The sequence below is a fragment of the Delphinapterus leucas genome, chromosome X (genome assembly GCF_059928025.1).
Source record: "Delphinapterus leucas isolate spDelLeu-1000000601 "Yukka" chromosome X, BTC_Dleu_Yukka2, whole genome shotgun sequence".
In the NCBI taxonomy this organism is placed as follows: domain Eukaryota; kingdom Metazoa; phylum Chordata; class Mammalia; order Artiodactyla; family Monodontidae; genus Delphinapterus; species Delphinapterus leucas.
The window spans coordinates 68,872,938-68,891,703 of record NC_143150.1 but is presented as its reverse complement, the minus strand read 5'-3'; the positions used below and the strand labels follow the sequence as shown (position 1 = coordinate 68,891,703).

General features: G+C 37.8%; 1 protein-coding gene across 22 annotated transcripts in view; it reads right to left on the bottom strand.

The window, feature by feature from the left end:
- Positions 1 to 221: 221 nt before the first annotated feature.
- LOC149744263 (uncharacterized) overlaps positions 222 to 18,766 on the bottom strand; it is a 61,735-nt gene continuing 43,190 nt past the window's right edge. For 7 of the 22 annotated variants that reach the window (XR_016391337.1, XR_016391326.1, XR_016391339.1 and 4 more), the window contains 3 exons: positions 12,805 to 12,900; positions 9,821 to 9,949; positions 222 to 7,525 (listed from right to left, as the gene is read on the bottom strand). Coding sequence is in view for 3 of the 22 variants with exons in the window: in XM_089904368.1 (XP_089760494.1) it covers positions 12,889 to 12,900 (12 nt within the window). In the remaining 19 variants the exon portion in view is untranslated. Of the gene's footprint in view, positions 7,526 to 9,820; positions 9,950 to 10,528; positions 10,655 to 12,804; positions 12,901 to 18,766 lie in introns of all 22 variants that reach the window. The other 15 variants (XR_016391341.1, XM_089904369.1, XR_016391333.1 and 12 more) reach the window with 14 other exon arrangements.

The following is an 18,766-nucleotide window of genomic DNA, read 5'->3' as shown; positions in this document are numbered from 1 at the left end:
TACGCCAGACACGTGAACTAACTTACATGACTGGACGTGTGAACACACGTTCGCATCTTTGAAAGTTTGCAACTTGAAGGTTCATATGTAGGGGGACTTACTGTAAATGAATTTTGTTAGAACCATATGAAATATTATGTGACACTTAGTACTGTATTTTTAAATAATGCTAATGATATAGGAGAATGCTTGTTAATTCTCAAATGAGAAAAGTTAGAGAATAACATATACAATGTCAATTTTATTTTTAAACTGTGTTATATACACTTATTTTAAAGAGTAAAAGGAAATACATGCAAATGTTATGAATTATTTTCTGGGTTATAAGATTATAGGTATTATTTACTTTTTAATTTATACCTTTCACTTTATTTTTTAACAATGACCACTTGTTACTTCTGTCATCAAAAAGAGAACATTTTTTATTTTCAAAAAAGAAACAAGCCCAGCCTAATGCAGCCAATCCCATGATCTTTTCAGTTGCTATCTTCACTCAGAAGGCCACACTGTTGTCCCCCTGGATGCTTGTTGTTGTCTTGCTCCTTCAGGTACTGGACTCATTGCATATGAATGAATACCTGCCAAAGTGAGAGACAGAGAGTGGCAGCATCTCTCCAGGAACATGAAACTGCTTAGTTAAACTGGCCTGATCAGCCACAGGCTGATACTGGTATCCATCTCTATGACCTATACAGGGAACAGATGTCTTTAAAAGCTATAATGCCCATCTTATATAACTGGAAGTTTCCCCTCTTCCAAATCTTTTCTTCTATGAAATAATCTTTTAAAACCCTTCTCCAAAGCAGCTCCTAATTTTATTTTAGATATTCCATCATTCTCTGGGGAATGACAAACGTCCAAGTATTGACCTTTCATTGTACTGTTTCCTTATGTCCTATCTGCTGTTTGGGGTTGCATGAAGCCATTCTGCCCACTATCTCTGGCCCATTCATCCTATTAAAAAGAAAAACAAAAAACTGAGCTATTTGGTACTACTTGTGCTATTTCCTCTGTCCTCAACCCCTTTAACACCCTGTTATTGAACTGGAGAGTTCTTCTAAATTGCAAACTTTTTTCTGGGTTGTTTTTTTTATACAGGTCAACAGAAACCTCCACAAGGGCAGACCTACCTAAGAAAAGTGGCTGACAGTGACTCTCACGAGTAACGAAAGTGCAGCACAACTTACCTTCACTCTACCTCTAAAAATAACAGGTTCATGAAGCGAGTCTCGGTGCCTTCTCCACTGAGGTAAAGGATTTTATGACCTTTACTTTTCTCTCCTCCCTTCATTCTTAATGGCAATAAGGAGTTAACACCTATCTTCACTCACAAATATCAGAAATCTCAGGTTTGCTTCCTTCAATCATGTAGGCTTCTAGGTCTAATACCCACTAAAATGTCAAGCATTTGTTACTCCATAATGGGATTTCATAGCTTCCCTCTCCTTCCCCTCTGCACCGCACTCCTTCTCTCCTTAAATCCAGAGAGAAACATGGTGTCACTACCAACACTCACTGAATCTTCATTCACTCATTCACAGTAAGGCTCTTCCCATCTGGGGCCTGTTACAGACAGATGGCCTGGGGGAAGGAAAAGAAAATAAACACCTGCTGAAACCCATCAGGGTGGGGCAGGAGATGAAAGGTGGCTAGAGAGAGCAAGGAGTGCACTAGAAGGATTATGATGAAAGGAGAGGCAAGGCACAGGATAAGGCACCAGAAGATGTGACTAGGGGTGTCCTGAACAATCACTGGGAATATTTGAAAGGTTCAAGACTTTCCACTTCCCCCATACCCTATCTTGCCCACCCCCAAGAGACAAAAAGTAACCTGACACTGTTTACTATTGACCCATAAGATGTGTGTCCTTATATACCATATGTATGCAAATCCTAATCTCTGATGGCCAAGTTAGAAAGGGAAACAAGCCCTCCTACTGGTATTTCATAATCAGTTGAGACATCAGGAGTAATCCCTGGGGCTGGGGTCCAGTTGCTGGCCATGGCTACAGTGTCTCCTGTGGCTGCCCCAGGAGATAAGGTGGGAGTTGGTTTCAGGGTGATTAACATTGAGTATTCTCCAACTGCAGAGTAATTATGACAAATTCAACCCCAACCTTAGTATTCATACCTCCTTGGGTTTTAAGAGATGGAAAGAAGTGTTAATGAAAGACAGTGACTCACAGTGGCATATACGTGGGATAGAGAAGTGCCAGTGGAAGGAGAAAGTCATGGCTTTTGTTTGCTTTAATCAGTGATATCTTAGTCATAGGACTGAAGGAAAAAAAATATGAATGCAGGGATTGGGGTTATTTTCAAGTCAATTGACTACCTTCCTTCCATGAAGTTGGGGTCTTATGTTGCTGAAACTCAAACTCATCTCTGGTGGCCTATATTCCAACATTGGGGATCTGGCAATTTTTGACTACATGGTGTCCTCTTTATGGGAAGTGATAGTTCATATATATACATAGAGTACAACTTCTGAAAGGAGCCAAGAGGGCTAAGCATGCAATTGAAAAGAGCAACCTGTGGTCTGGAGAGTCTTCAAAAGAGTGATCTATCTATTGAGTCATGCTTTGCAAAGCTGGGATGAAGAGATGCTGTAGTCATCCTCTGATCTTTTCCTTTTCTTCTCCTTCATGAAGTCTTCTACCAGCTCCTCCTGAGGAATAAATATAGAGCAGCCCCCATGGGAGGGGATGGGCTGTCTGAGGGCCTGGTCACTCTAACACAGTGGCTCTAAACCTTTATTGGAATATTGGCTCATTTGAAGACTATAACAAAAGAAAAATGACTGCATGCAATTTCAGAGGGTTCACAGAGACTCTCTTCCTAAACTTTACCTTCCAAGTCCTAAGGGCCATGTCTTTGCATCAATTTCCAGCCATCCTTCCCAAAAGCACAGGGAACATCTACAATATGGCCACCAGACTGGATGTATCCTGAAGCTAAATGGCTTTTACAAAGTGGTTTTGTTATTCATCCACTGATGTGGGCTTTCTTTTGTCTACTCTTTATCTTAAAAGCTCAATTAGATAATAGGACTGTGTCTTGTTCTAATCAACACGAGTGTTTTTCAAGTACTGTGCCTGTCTTTTTCAAAGGGCAGTTCTAGTTCACTCCTCAACTCAGAGGCTCAGAAGCCAAAGCAAATTATGGAACACAGCCAGCAAAAGCCTGTACCATGTAATGAAGTTACATCAAGGTCAAGGGAAAATTTTAATCCTAAACAAATCTTTCTATCATACTTCCAGATGACCAGCCTTGCTGCTCTTTCAAAGAGTTAGGAGATGGCCACAGGATTCCACCAGTGTTAAGGGCCAGCAGCCTAGCTATCCTTGCCTGGGATTACTGCTCATTTTCACACATGAAATGTTGACAGATCCAAAAGGGATAAACAGATGGCACACAGCAAAGTGTCAGATATAGAACAAGCACTTAATAAAGGAGGGGATCATTTTAGATGTGCATTCTGCCAGCCAAAACCTCAGTGCAATGGGCAAACCACAGTTTTTGCATCTTCTAGTAATCCCCACCACTCTTCTGAGGCTCATACTACCACCCCACTACAACCTCTCTTCTCTTGCATCTGCACAACTGTCATGCGCCAACCTCCAGATCATTCCTCAGTCACTGAAGCCTATTTTATCTAGCCTACAGTGTTCATTCCTAGCCCAGCTTTTGCTATAATCCTGGGTCACTTCAGTATCCAGGTAAACAACCATCTGACATCCTACCATCACAGGTATCTTGATCACTCCAATTTTAAAATTTTAACATTCCAAAGTTCAGCCTCTGATACAGGTCCTATCATTCTAGTTTTCCAACTACTCAGCACCCATCTTGATTGCACTAAGGCCTCTTTTTCTTTACAGACTCTAAGCTTCCTTCCATATACAGTCTGGATCCTCAAATCCATTTCTGTGTAACTCCTCTCTTGCTAGCTGTCCATCCCTCAATCAATCAAGATCAGTTCCAGGCAACCAAATGTTACTTGTAACAATGGCCCAAGACCACTTTATATTTTCCTGAGTCTATTATCAAGTTTCAAACTAGTTGTTCACTTTGATATGTCATAAGCTCTCCAATCCAGCCTTTTGGCCTGGATATTCCTTAGACTCTTGTCTCCATAATCCTGTCCCTGGTCAGCTTCCTCTCTATCATCCACCTCTCCAATTACAAGTCTTCAACACCCTTATCAGGTACTCTTCCTAACTCTTATTCTTATCACTATGCCCCAGTGAAGAGGTAACTCCTTTCATCTAAGGCTAACCCTCCACCTGTGTTCTAAGAGCCAAAAGTTATCATCTCTCTCCCACATGTACAATGCCTCCCTTTTCCCTGCCCTGTAGTCTATGAACATGCTCAATTTTCTCCTACATTAAAAGGGAGCTTTTATGACTCACTGTAGGGCCCTGATGGAATTGGTTAACTTGTATTCTAGTTGTCACATCTTCTAACAGAAAGAAGGCTTCTCATGAAGCAATAATGATTTATCACACTAAATAAGAAAAAGGAAGTATGAGCCTGTTGAGTGGTGAAGATAATCTGGAGGCCTACCTGTTAATGTAGGTAAGGGGATAGCTGAGGTATAGTTGAAAGGGGAAAACTGTGAATACCAGCCACAGGAGCAAACCCAGACTGTGAGGATGAAGTTTCTGATCAATGACCACTCTGGTCCTACCCAAGGAGCAACTGGCAGCAAGTGTAGTAGTGGCAGCAGCAACAATGCAACATCTGCAAGTAGCCAAGACTAAAATACAGGCATAGAAACAGAGTATTTCATGGAAAATACAATATTAAATATGACATATATGTGGCACTTGTGCTGCTACTCCCCTTCCCCCACCCCCAGCAAACATCACTAATTAGTTATAATCCTCTTTCATACTGAGCTGAGATCTGGCTTCAGAATCCTTTTTATAAAACATAATCAAGACAGGTACTATCAATCAATTGGAGATGGTACTTGAGATGAAGTATATTTGCTATTTTTGCACTACACAGAAAAGTCCTTGGCAAAAGAATTAGAAGATAGGAGTAAGCTTCAGGAGAAAGCATACTGAAGACAGCTTGGACGTTGTAGGCAACTGGCGGGGACAAGCTGAGCCCATGGAGATCACAGAGCAGGCGCCCAATTAATGTCTGTTGATGATTCATTTTTTCATTCAACAAACATTTAATGAGGCCTACAATGTGCACCGGATTAGGCACTGCGAATACAAAGATGAATAAGGCACTGTCCTTGCCCGTTAGGAATTTAGAGTCTGGTAGACGAGAGCCATAGACACGGACAATGATAATACAACCTGATAAGTGCTAGGACACTTAGCAGGTTGTATTATATCCATCCGAGTAGGATTTCTTCAGGTTGCTGTTGGATCCATGAAGTCCTCCCAGCCACCAGGGCCTGCTGTTGTTTCTGTCACGCGGTGAATGTCCCAAGAACTAACAATGATACCTGCAATTTATAGCGTGCTTGTAACATACACTTTACAATATCCTCATGAAAACCCTGCAAATTAATTATTATAATAGATGAAGAAATTGAGGTTCAATGAGGTTTAGTAACATGCCTTAGATCACACAGTTACTAAGTAGTTGAGCCAGGTTTCAAATCCAGTTTTGACCAATTCCAAAGCATTTTACTACATTTTTTAGGATACTTTTATTCAGTTTGGGTACTGTACAAATTTTCAACAACTTTATATTTGGAAATAAGAGCAAATGCAATAGACTAGTGATCAGGGCATGGACAAAAGTCATCTGTTTTCCCAACCTATTTGGCAGAGGGAAAAAAAAAGGCAGAGAAGTGACTTCACACTAGCATGCCATTGAAAACCTTGAGGTCAGTTAGTTTTACTTTCTTTTGCAAACCCCAACATCCTTATTGACAATATAAAATATAAGTACCTCTAGTTAACTATCTTCTTTTAATCCTCGTCAAGGTCAACATCATTATCTGCAGCAACTACAGTTCATAAAGCATTTAGCATATTCCACACCAGTTCCAAGCAGTTTACAGAAATAATCCCATTAAATACTTACATTCCCACCCTCACTCATCATTGCAAAAAGATATTATTAATTCTATTTTACATAAGAAGTACCAGAGAGGTGAAAAACCATGCACAAAACCACATTGGTAAGTCCCAAACTGTCACTGTACTGCTTTGCTGTCCTGCTCAGGGCTTCCTGTCCCAAACCTTCTTCCCCCTACTGCCCTCCAGGATGGCTAGTGACATAAGGTCCACTGAAAATACATACGGTCTACTTAAACATAATCTCCTATTAATCATTCCAGTCACAGAAAGCCATTCTCTGAATCCCCAGGGTCACCACTCTGAGCCTTAAGGGGAGAATTTCCCAAATATTCTGTTTATATTGCTTTGAGAAAAGAGAAAATAAACACTGGATATATTTAGATTTTTAATTATTGAATGTATTTTTTTACCAAGAGATATAACCATAAACATTTAAAAATCCCTAAAAAAAAATAAATAAATAAAAAAATAAAAATAAAAATAAAAATCCCTAAGCAAAATAAAGCAATTGAGACAATAACTAAGGTCATTTCTTCCCTGAGTGGGTTTTAAATATAAAAGCCTCCATTTTTGGTAAAAAATATTTTGAGAGATATATGACAGTGAGATTAGCCCTGCTATTGATGAGAAGGACCAGGAACTTAGTAATACTATGAGAAGTCTGCAGCTGTTCAGATGTCTTCTGAAGAGTCAAAATTTCATATGTGGCTGCCCCCCAAACCAAAGAAACTTGCAAAATCTGTGCAGCAAAGCCCTAGTCTAGAAGGAACATCTTTAGATGTTCACCCATCTAAAGAACACGTGAGGATCTTTCATGAAGGCCGGGGTGGGGATGGGGGATACACACTTGCCGAAGCCTGAAAGCCTAAATTTTCCCATGTTCTAATTACATCTGTATTTTGTATAAACGCTTATTTGAGAGGTTATCCCCTCTTCTTCACTCCCACTCCTTCTAGCCTTAGATCACTTATCATCTTAACTACTACAGTATCCTTCTAACTGATCTCCCTGTCCAGATTTGAAAATCTTCCATACTACCAGAGTGACCATCAAAAGCATCTCCTTAAAACACTCAAAATGAAATCCAAATTTCATGGCACATTTCCAGTCTAATTTCATGAACTACTTGTAGTTTCCCAATTCATCATTCTATTTCTAATCCCCATACCTTTGCTTAGAAGGTACTTCCCTCTGTTTTCTGCCTAGTCAACCTTTACTTTTTTAAAGAATCAACTGAAGCATCAGTTCCTCCAACCTCTGCATCTCCAGACTCAGTCAAATGATTTCTCTTCTGAACCCCATAGTATCTTGTACATACCTCCATTGTAGAGCATACCATACTGTTGTAAGTATCTGTGTACATGTCGAACTCTCTCACTAGACTGAGAACTCCTTGAGGGCAGGAATTGTGTCTAATTCATCTCCATATCCCCATCACCAAGCACAGTGCCTGGCAGCACAAAAGGCAGCAGAGAGAAGCTGAAGATGCAGGAGAGAGAACAATAAAGCAATATTCTTTTTTTTTTTTAATTTTTTTTTTTTGCGGTACGCGGGCCTCTCGCTGCCGTGGCCTCTCCCGTCGCGGAGCACAGGCTCCGGACGCGCAGGCTCAGCAGCCATGGCTCATGGGCCCAGCCGATCCGCGGGATGTGGGATCTTCCCGGACCGAGGCACGAACCCGTGTCCACTGCATCGGCAGGCAGACTCCCAACCACTGTGCCACCAGGGAAGCCCAATAAAGCAATATTCTTGAACTGAGGCATAATACAAATATGATGAATGAGTTGAAGCTATAGAAAAAATATATTTCAGCTCAGTATTGCATAGAGCTCTTGAAAGAAGAGATAAGTTAACTCAGGGAGGAGTTAGTTCCCTATCACTAAGTACACTTACTTGGAGGCAAAAAGACCATTTGTTGGGTATATTATAAAAGGACTTGAATTAGGGTCAAATTAAAATAAGCTGTTTTAGATATGAGATTTTTTTTTTTTTAAGGTCCTTCTATCCTTGAGGTTCTAAATCTATAACCTATGCTATAATCAAAAGAGCCACCACTCTGAGCCCATGTCACAGTGAATGGTGGCTCCCAGAGTTGTGGACAACTGTTGAGGCTTCATCTCATTCCTGTCCATTAGCAGACTGATTGTACAACATAATTCATTTTCCGGTGGCCTGATTCCTTGGTGACCCTTGAACCTGGAGCAGGAAATACTTTAAATGCTTTAAAGGCCACCAAGTAGAACCTCATGACCCCAAATATCTTCCACAACCTGCTACCTGAAGCCTTACGTTTCTTCCTTAAACCTTTAGTGCCTTTGATCAGTTTGTTAAAATGCCACTTAATCTAATATGGCGAGCTCGCACCAATCAAGTGTATACTATAGGATGGATAAAAACAATACAACCTTCTGTACCTCATGAAATCATCTAGTCTCACCTTCCCCTCCATCCAACACAAATCAAAGAATGCCTACAAAATATCCTGATTTTTAATTCTGGTACTGTTTCTTCAACTGCAAAATATGGACATTGTATTGAATAGTCTCTCAGATCCCTTTTACCCCATAGAAATATATGTTCCTCACCTATAAAATAGACAAGTGGAATCGGTTCTTCCAACTTCACCAGATTTTTATAAGGGTCAAATAAAACCATGTTTCTGAAAGGCTTCTAAATGATAAACTGCGATACAAATGTAAGGAATTACTATTGCAAATTAAGATATATAGGAGGGGAGAGGTAAAAGAAGTATGCTCTGCCATTAATGAGATTAGTTACCTGAGCAAACTTATTCTACCTCTCTGGGATGCCTCAGAGGGTTGTGATGATTAAATGGGAACATGTGAAGTAGGCACACAATAAAAATCAGTTTCATCTGCCCTAACTGAGACAGAATCTCAGTTATAAATGTGCCCTTAAAGTGCATGTAATCCAACTTTCACTCCATGCAGGGAGATTCTCAAATTCCACTAGGTTATTATTTCCAAGAGTATTTTCATCTTTGGACATTCTTGAATCTGTTACTCCATTAACTAGAACTGCCTTTACACAACAAAACCAACTATCCCTGACTTCAGACCAGCAAGCTCTCCATTTTGGAGTTGTCTCCCACAATCTAAACAGCTCTAATTCCTATAATGCTTCTCATAGGATCTAAGTTCAAATATCTCTCTGTATCCTGGATGTTCTCCTTTAGCTCCCTCTCAGAGAGTTGCTCTTAAAATTGAAACAAAACCATCAAGTGGAACAGGACTCTTACCTCTCCGAAACTGTAAACTTTTGTAGTGAAAACACAACCAGTTAACTCTATATTGGAGGGTTTGAAGGTCTTCAATGGGTACATATGCTATAAACAATAAGCAGAGTCCCCAAAAGCTTGCAGGATGGAAGAAGCACTTCGAAAAGGGAAAGGGGAGGGTCAAAGGGATGCTGACAGTATTAAAAACAAATGGCTTACTACATAATTTCCCCTAATATTAGCAACTACCTCTATACTTATGCAGAACAGGGATATGGAACATTATAAATAATACAGACTCCTAGGGCCTTGTAGAAGAAATGGTAACGTCATATTCAAAAATACATTTTATATGACCTTTTATACTAATAGAGTCTAGTCTATGCAGATGACACCTTCTGTACTTTTCCCACCAGAATCTCAGTTCCTAAGACATCTGCCTACTTCTTCCAGAAACTAGGAAAAAAATATTGAAAATAATAAGTGGAAAAGACAAGCACACAATAATGAAGACCTGAATAAAAGGAGAAACATACCACATTCATGTATGAGAAAATTATAAAGATGACAGCTCTCCAAAACTTATTCTATAATTCAATGCCATTCCAACTGTCACTCCAATGGTATTTGTGGTGAGAACTTGACATGCTCTTTCTAATGGGCTCCTGGAAGAACAAGTATATGAAAATAAAGAAATTTTTTAAAAAACGAATGAGGGTCTTTCCCTACTAGATAAAGTTGTTATTTAAAACTAGACATGTAGGAACATACAGCAGTCACATTGTCTAATCACAATGCAATAAAACCATATATACATGTATACATTTCATTATATGTATATATTTCAACATATATACTTCATATATATATGAAATATGTGCTCAAACCAGAAAACCTCAACATGAAGCATCACAGTAAATAACAATTGGGTCAAAAAACAAATGTAAATTATAATCAAGCCAATTTAGCAAGTAAAAAAGGAACACTATATCATAAAGCCAATACTATACATAGCCTTATGTTCTCTTATTATAAGGTAATGAAAAAGAATTACTTTCAGTAAAATAACAAACAAAATGAGAGTCAAACAAAGGAGAGGAATAGGGGACAGAAAGAATATGTGAATAAATAATGGCCTAAAACTTGCCAAATTTGATGAAAAAAATATTAATCTATACATGCAAGATCAATGTATGCCCAAAAGGATAAAGTCAAAGACACTCAAATCTAGACTCATGACTAACTTCAGATTCTTGAATGCAGCAAGAGAAAAACAACTCATCATGTACAATGGCTCCTCAGTAAGTTATAGCTGACTTCTCATCATAAACCATGGAGACCAAAAAACAGTGGGTGATATATTCAAACTGCTGAAGGAAAAAGAATGTAAACTGTGAGTTCTATGTTCAGCAAAACTATCCTTGATAAATTAAGAATTATAGCATTACCAGATAAACAAAAATTAAAATAATTCAGTGCTAGCAGACATACCATCTACAAGAGATACAAAATCAAGTCCTTCAGGCAGAAATGAAAAGACATTAGACAGTAACTCACATGCACATGAAAAATAAAGAGCACCAATAAGATAACTCCATAAATAAATATAACAGACAAAAAAAAATCTGTATTTATTTGTAACACTTTTCTTCCCATTTCTGACTTAAAGACAATAGCATAAAGGAATAACTAGAAAATTGTGTTGATATGCTTACGTCATGTACAGATGTAATTTACATAATTATAACATCACAAAGGAAAAGAGAGGGAACAAAGACATAGCAGAACAAATTGTATACACAATTGAAATTAAGTTGGTATTAATCTGAAATCAATTCTTTTAAGGTAAGTTGTTAACTGAAAGATCAGAGCAACCATGAGAAAAACAACTCAATAAATATAATAAAAGAAAAAAGGGAATTTAAATGGTACAAGAAAATGCTTATAATATTTAACAAAAAGAAAAGAAGGTAGTAATACAGGAACAGAGGAACAAAAAGACATAAGACTCATGGAAAACAAGTAGCAAAACAGACATCAATCCTACCTTGTCAGTAATTACATTAAAGATAAAAAAATTTTTAAGTAATGCAATCAAAAGACAGAGCTTGGAAAAACAGATTTAAAAAAATAATCTACCTATATCTTATCTACAAGACACAGTTTAAATTCAAAGACACAAAAAGTTTACAAGTAAAAGGATAGAAAAAGACGTACCAGGCAAAAACACTAACCAAAAGAGAGCTGGAATTAGCTCTACTAATAATAAAACACACAATTAAGAAAAGATTATTACTAGACATGAATAAGGATATTTTATTACAATCAAAGGATCAATCCATCAGGAAAGTATAATTATAAACATATATGTACCTAACAACATAGCACCAAAAATAAGGAGAAAATGGTAGAAACAGAAAAAGAAATAGATAATTCAGCAATAAGTTTCAGTAACAGAACAACTAGGTAGAAGATCTACAAGAAAAGAGAAGACCTGAACAACTCTATAAATAACCACTTGATCTATTAAACATCTACAAAACATCCACACAACTGCAGAATACACATTATTCTCAAATGCACATGGAACATTCTCCAGAATAGACTAGATGCTAAGAAATGAAACAAGTCTCAACAAACTTAAGAGAATTGAAATCATATAAAGTATGTTCTCCCATGATGAAATTATAAATAACAGAATGAAATTTGGGAAATTCACAAATATGTGCATATTAAACAACAAACTCCTAAATAACCAATGGGTCAAAGAAGAAATCACAAAAAGGATTAGAATTTATTTTGAATGAAAATCTAAACAACATATAAAATGATATATAACTCAATTCCAGTGAACATAGGATTTGAATAGACATTTCTCCAAAGAAATACAAATGGTCAATCAGCATATGAAAAATTGTTCAACACAGATACACTAGGCAAAAACACGAGATACAAGAAACAAATGACCCTTGAACAACATGGGCTGGAACTGTGTGGGTCCACTTACAGGTGGATTTTTTTTCAATAGTAAAAACTGCAGTACTACACAATCTGTGCATATGTGGAACCTCGGATAGGAGGAACTGCATGTATGGAAGGCTGACTATAAGTTACATGTGGATTTTCCACTGTGAGGAGGATGAGCACCCCCAACCCCCTGTGTTGTTCAAGAGTCAACTGTACTTAACATCTACTGGGATGGCTATTATAAAAGATAGAAAATAAGTGAGAATGGAGTTAAATTAACATCCTCATAAATTTCTTGGTGAGAATGTAAAATGCTGCAGTTACTTTAGCAGTTTGTCAATTACTCAAAACATTAAATGTAGAGTTGCCATATTACAAAGCAACTGCAATGCTAAGTAGATACCTAAGGAAATGAAAATATGTCCACACAAAACCTGAAATGTCCTTCAACATTATGCCAGCATCAAACTGCCCAATCTGTGTAGGCATAACCCATAAACATATAAGCAAAAATTAGAGATAAAATAAAATACCACATAGAGATTAGTCTTACCATTGAAATATTTTCATCCGTTAGGACATGTAAGCTTTCCAGTGACACCATGAAGTCAAAAGATGATCCCGTAATACAGCTGGGCTAAATAATGATCTAGCAGAAAAGTAGCAGAGGCAAGACTGTAAAGAACAGTCACTGAAGAACCTCCAAAACAGAAAAGTACATTTGACCACAGGTGGTGAAAAATCTTAGCAGGACCACATCTATAATACAAAGGGATTGCTGAGCCAACAACTAGACATTTATTTTTAGTAACAGATAGGAAAATATGACAATTCAGTACCAATATAAGGCAGTAAAAAAGACAAAATTTTCTTAATGGTGGAAAAAGCCTAAGACCTACCAAATATATTTCAATCACCTTGGTGACTATGGTTTAGATTAATGCTATTCAACGAGTAACGACAGCAGACAGAAACAATGACCATTCACCATGATAAAATTTTGGGACACATTTGTTGATCACATGATTAAATTAACATTGGCAGTATAACAAATCACGGGTCTATGGTTTCATAATACAGCAAGTAACAGGCCCTCCAGAACCACTCAGTCCATGGTTGGCAGATCCTAATACCTAATGTTTTGCTAATTAACAAAATTACAGGCAGTCAACTGGAGGAGCAAAGAAAGGCTAAATGGTTAACAATATTAGAATACCCCAATCTAAATAGCAACACTGAACTAAAAGTAAACAATGAAAAGTTCTCCATGTAAAGCACTATAACGTACTGAGCAACCTAGGTGACAATACTAAAGCACACCACCTAAACAAGTTTTGCCATGACAAAAAAAGCAAAAATTTTTGAAACCAAGTGAGACGCAGCTCAAAGTACTGTTTAACAAACAATAGTGGTTACTAGAGAACACCAGCAAAATTAAACCACCACTCATCACTGCATTATACATATGCATGCTAGATAATTTTTAAAATAATTTGGAAAACAGAGCACAATTATAACCAATAATACATTAACACATACTATGCTTTTTGGTATCCATATCAGATTATCACAGAGCATGTGCTTACTAGGGCAATGTTATGTTTGAAAAAAGTCAGCTGAAGTTACTGCAACAATAGTACAATAAAAGTATATCAAATAACAACACTTGGAAATTTCGGAATAGCACATTAAGTCTTTAACAATACACTCCCTCAGGCATTTTTTCATATATGGAGTAATGTACTCCAGTGAGGTCAACTGGTTTTAGGAGAAACACGGTCCTTGTTATCTGATATAAAGACATCATCCATGTGTTTTTAATTTGCTAGTGAAATTTTTAAATTGCTAGTGATAAACCAGGACAAAGCTAATAAGTAGGAATATCGAATTAAACCAATTATACATCAGCACTGCACTATACTGCACACAAACACCAACGTCAAATTTTATAAGCCAGAGCCTGTAACGGCAAAATCAAGAAATGAAACAAACACCCTTGAAATTCCTTAAATATATTTTTGGCTCACTGCACAGTCATCAGTTTACTGTACTCTCAATCAGAACCATACTTGTGATGCAAGCAATGCAATATCACTCAAAAGGGCGACACGTTGTGGACTAATGCGGTACTAGAGTCTTGGGGGGAGAAAAACTTTGTGTCCACAAGGTGGCAACAAACCTTGAAATATCTCCTGACAAGGGGCACAAAACCCTCCATAAATTTGGAGGCAAGACACCTAAAATTAAAGAAAAACAGCCACTGTAATATACGTAATAATTACACTGACCTACTTTAAAAAGGTCACACACCTCAGTGAATGTGGAGATAAAGTTAATATTACAAGCAAATAAACAGCTTTTATCAACACTAAAATATTTTTTGCTCTTTAGTACTATTAGACTGTGATGTTAATGAAGTTTTCATTCACAAACTTCCATTTCTGGAAGAGACTGAAGAGACCAAATTTCTGTGAGAATGATGAACCTAACATATCCAAAAGGCATCATATTATGGGTAAATTGAGTAACACAGTTTCCGTTATGTTTCCTCTTTGTCCACTAAACTATGCAAAATCTGGATGAACTTTTCTTGGAGTTTTTATGAGTGAAAACCTCATTCCTATCATGTTATGGAGGATCTACAGTAATTGGCAAGACTACTACTTTACATATGGCATGATCAAAGTGACCTATAAACAAGAAAATCACACTATAGATGATATACATGTGATATATAACCTACAATAGTTGACAATCTCAATGTCCTCAAAAACCTTACAACATTATTGTTGTCTTACCATCACTGGAGCATTTACATTTAGAGTAATAATCCCTGAAGGGAAATATGCAACTAATACAAGCTGTGGAAAATTTCCACAATCATTGCTAATTGTTCTCAGAAATGCACAGACTTTGGAGGTATACTGTAAATGGTTGAATAAGACACTAAATGTACCAGTAAACAGCCCTATTAATACCTTTAACAACCAAAAAACACCATTATTGGGCCTTAAAACCCTATTACTCTTTAAAAGTATTTAAATGTCTAACAATAAAAGACACTCAACAACAACCCTGAAATATATTAGTGACTCAAAATGGAGGAACCAGATTGTAATGTTACTGGAAAATTGGGGAGGCATTTCTGATCTGTAGTGACTTCACAAAAGGTGCTGCCCTGTGGACAAATGAGGTACAACATAAAAGCTAACATAGTGGTTATCTTGTATCCACAAGATGGCGCCAAATTCCTACCAATCTCAATATTTGATTATGTAGCAGAGGTATTAAACTGCACTGCTGATGACACTAATTTCCTACATTCACATGAACATCAAACCGTCTAAATCCCCAAAGGGTAATGATGCATGTACCAATTGGATACAAGTTCGAATTAGCTCCAACTTCTCTACAGTTCAGTTACAAATGTGAAAACACCCATTACAACCTATGAAAACGCCACACTATTACTGCAGATTTAACAGGCAGTGGAATGAGGCTTCCCTGCTGGCATAGTGGTTAAGAGTCCGCCTGCTGATGCAGAGGACACGGGTTCGTGCCCCCGTCCGGGAGGATCCCACATGCCGCGGAGCGGCTGGGCCCGTGAGCTATGGCCGCTGGATCTGCGCGTCCGGAGCCTGTGCTCCGCAACGGGAGAGGCCACAACAGTGAGAGGCCCGCGTACCGGGGGAAAAAATAGGCAGTGGAATTAATAATGAAACAATGGCTGTAGAATATTGGAGCCCAGAGAATGACACATACATTTACGACTAAATTTACCTACATATACTTTTTGGCCTGTCAAGAACCAAACTTAGAATGCAAGCTCGTCACCTGTTAAATAGCAGTGTGGGTAAATTTAGTACAGAGCATCACCTAACTCTGAGACAGTACCAAATCTAACGTTTAGAAATATGCCCAGATAATCACATGCTATCAGTGCGTTGGAGAGTGGTATTGTAAAATTATTTGCAAATGATAATGGTGATAAATCAAATACGTTCATGAAACGTTCAGCATAAAGGATCAAGAGCAGATATACAATTTAATTAAAAATGTTTCGCCACCAAATGCCTTTATTACTGACTTGCTTGTTTCCAACGCAGCAAGAAGTGCATTACTAAGAGTAATTTTCTTAAAATTCATCTAATAGCTTATAAAAGACAACACTGTAAAGACAAATGAAATATACGTAAGATCCATGGTAATGGGTCTTTTGTCCAAAACACAAAAACACAGCACCAAATTCGTCAAGGCTCGTGAAAGATATGATTGGCAGTGGGATCCTACTTAACATTGCCAAATATTCAGACAAAATTGACTCCCTAAAAAAGTAAATAGGCACCTAAGGATACCTAGCAAACTTTCTTTTTTAAAAAGCCTTATTGTATTGGTATAGAATCAAGGGATCCTAACGAAATGCAACTGGAAGAGACCCTGAGACGTTGACTTGTAATGTCACCTCTGCAGAGGCAAAGCAGAGTGGACAATTGGGGAACTCCATTGCAAGCCTCTGGCAGCGTCAACAAATAAAAAGTAGGTGACTGACGTTATAGGTATATGACAGTAGTAACGCTACTTAATGTAAAGACACAAATATGGAAAAGTATAGCTATCCAGGTTTGCAGTATTATCTGCCATAAAGTGAGGACAAGACTAAACTTCCCATAGAAAACTGATCCAATAGCAAATGGCTACATTATTGCACTACAAATTCCAATTAGTGGCTCAATATTTCAAAGACGGATGCCAAACCTGTGACTTTATTGGACAACTTGATTGCATTGCCTGTTTGCAAAAGATGGAAGCAGCCCAGGTAAATTAATATTGCACCTAAAAAACAGTGACTGGTTTATCATACACGTAAGCATGAATATATAGTTACTAGAAATAAAGGACCTTAAGATACAATGAGTTTTTCAATAAGCAGCAAAATTTTACCAAAATTTTTACTAAGTCTAAACTTTGGAACACAGTGCTCTGCACCAGAGATTTCCAAAGGATAAGTCATGCAATTACATTTGACGTTCTTGCTAATTTGTCCATAGAGAAACCAAAATTGGAAGTTCATTACAACCATATCATAGGAAGATTTGCTGAGCTTAAGCTGCCAATTAGGTGTTACATTCCATCTGAAGGATCAATTAAACTAGAAACATAGAGTAGCACCATGTCTAAGACGTTTATCCTGTCTCAGGACAGCCAATTCTCCAGCAGTGGCTGTCTACAATGCAACAAAGCATCTACAGGAGCATACTTAGGAGACAGACAACTAGAAGAGGAGTTAGGCACTTATATGCTTTCAAAGAAACAAATATTTTAAAGGCATTTCTTGAAAAACTAAGAAAGCTCACCTGCACTACCAATGTAGGGAATTGTCCGAATAACCTTAATGAAAATTCAAGTAACATGTCCTAGGCAGTAGAATGCTTGAAAGGAATAGTAATGTCTACTAATAGTATTAACAGAGATTATCATCTGGGAAAATACAACCCAGCCCATCAGGGGATATTTGAGGACCACAAAGTCCCAGAACCCCAGGTGGCTAGGACAAAAAGTGCTAGCAGTATACAACAGCTTCTTGTCCACTTACAGGAAAACTGCCCTTAAAGCCAATGAGTGGAGAATGTATTGCAAACATGATTCCCAAAGAGCAGGGGGGCACTATGGGTGACAAAATTATATTAGAATATTTTCAGATAGCAAGTTTGTTGAAGATAGGCACTATTACTAACTAGGCATTAAAGAATTTCACCACCTAAAAGATTGTTGCATATTTGCTGACAGCGATGGCAAACTCCCATCTGAAGTTTTGCTTCCTAGTTCACTTTCAGGGACACTTTGACCAATGCTGTCATTAGGCAATTCTGAATTCTTCTTAGTACTGGGGGTGCATGATGCGAGGCACTTCACAATATGCTAAGAGGTTCTAGAAAAGGGCCTTTGTATGGATGGGGTCTAGGACAAACTATAAGGAGACCTACATTTCTACTTCACACGCTCCAGTGCAACGTAGAGAGGGAGCAGCAAAGGTGAACTAACCTTAACTTCCAACGATGAGAGATCTTTTGTGCCGCTGCATGGGACTCCTTCAAATCAATAAAACAGCCAAGCAGGGAAGTATATTCATGAGTCCCACCCATACTCCAAGGACACATTAAAAAGTATTTATTCCCCCCTTCTTGTGGAAAGCATGCCCAGTTTGTAGTTCCCACATGTATAAAACCATATGCTTTTCACTTAAAAATGCCAATTTTTTTGTGCTGGAATCTGAAACTGATGATTCAGAAGCTGATTTTATTCCCATCTCTGCCAGTATGTCACTTTTAAAGGTTGAAATAAACAAAATCTTTCCTTTCTTGACTGCTCTTAATATGCGTTTGAGATGTGAACCAGGAAGTGCAAAGGAAGCTCAGAAACTAAGCACAGAAAGCAACTCATCCAAAGGATGGGTAACTCAATACAGGGTAATAAATGCAAAGTGCACTGGCCATTCTGGCAGTGATCAAAGATTG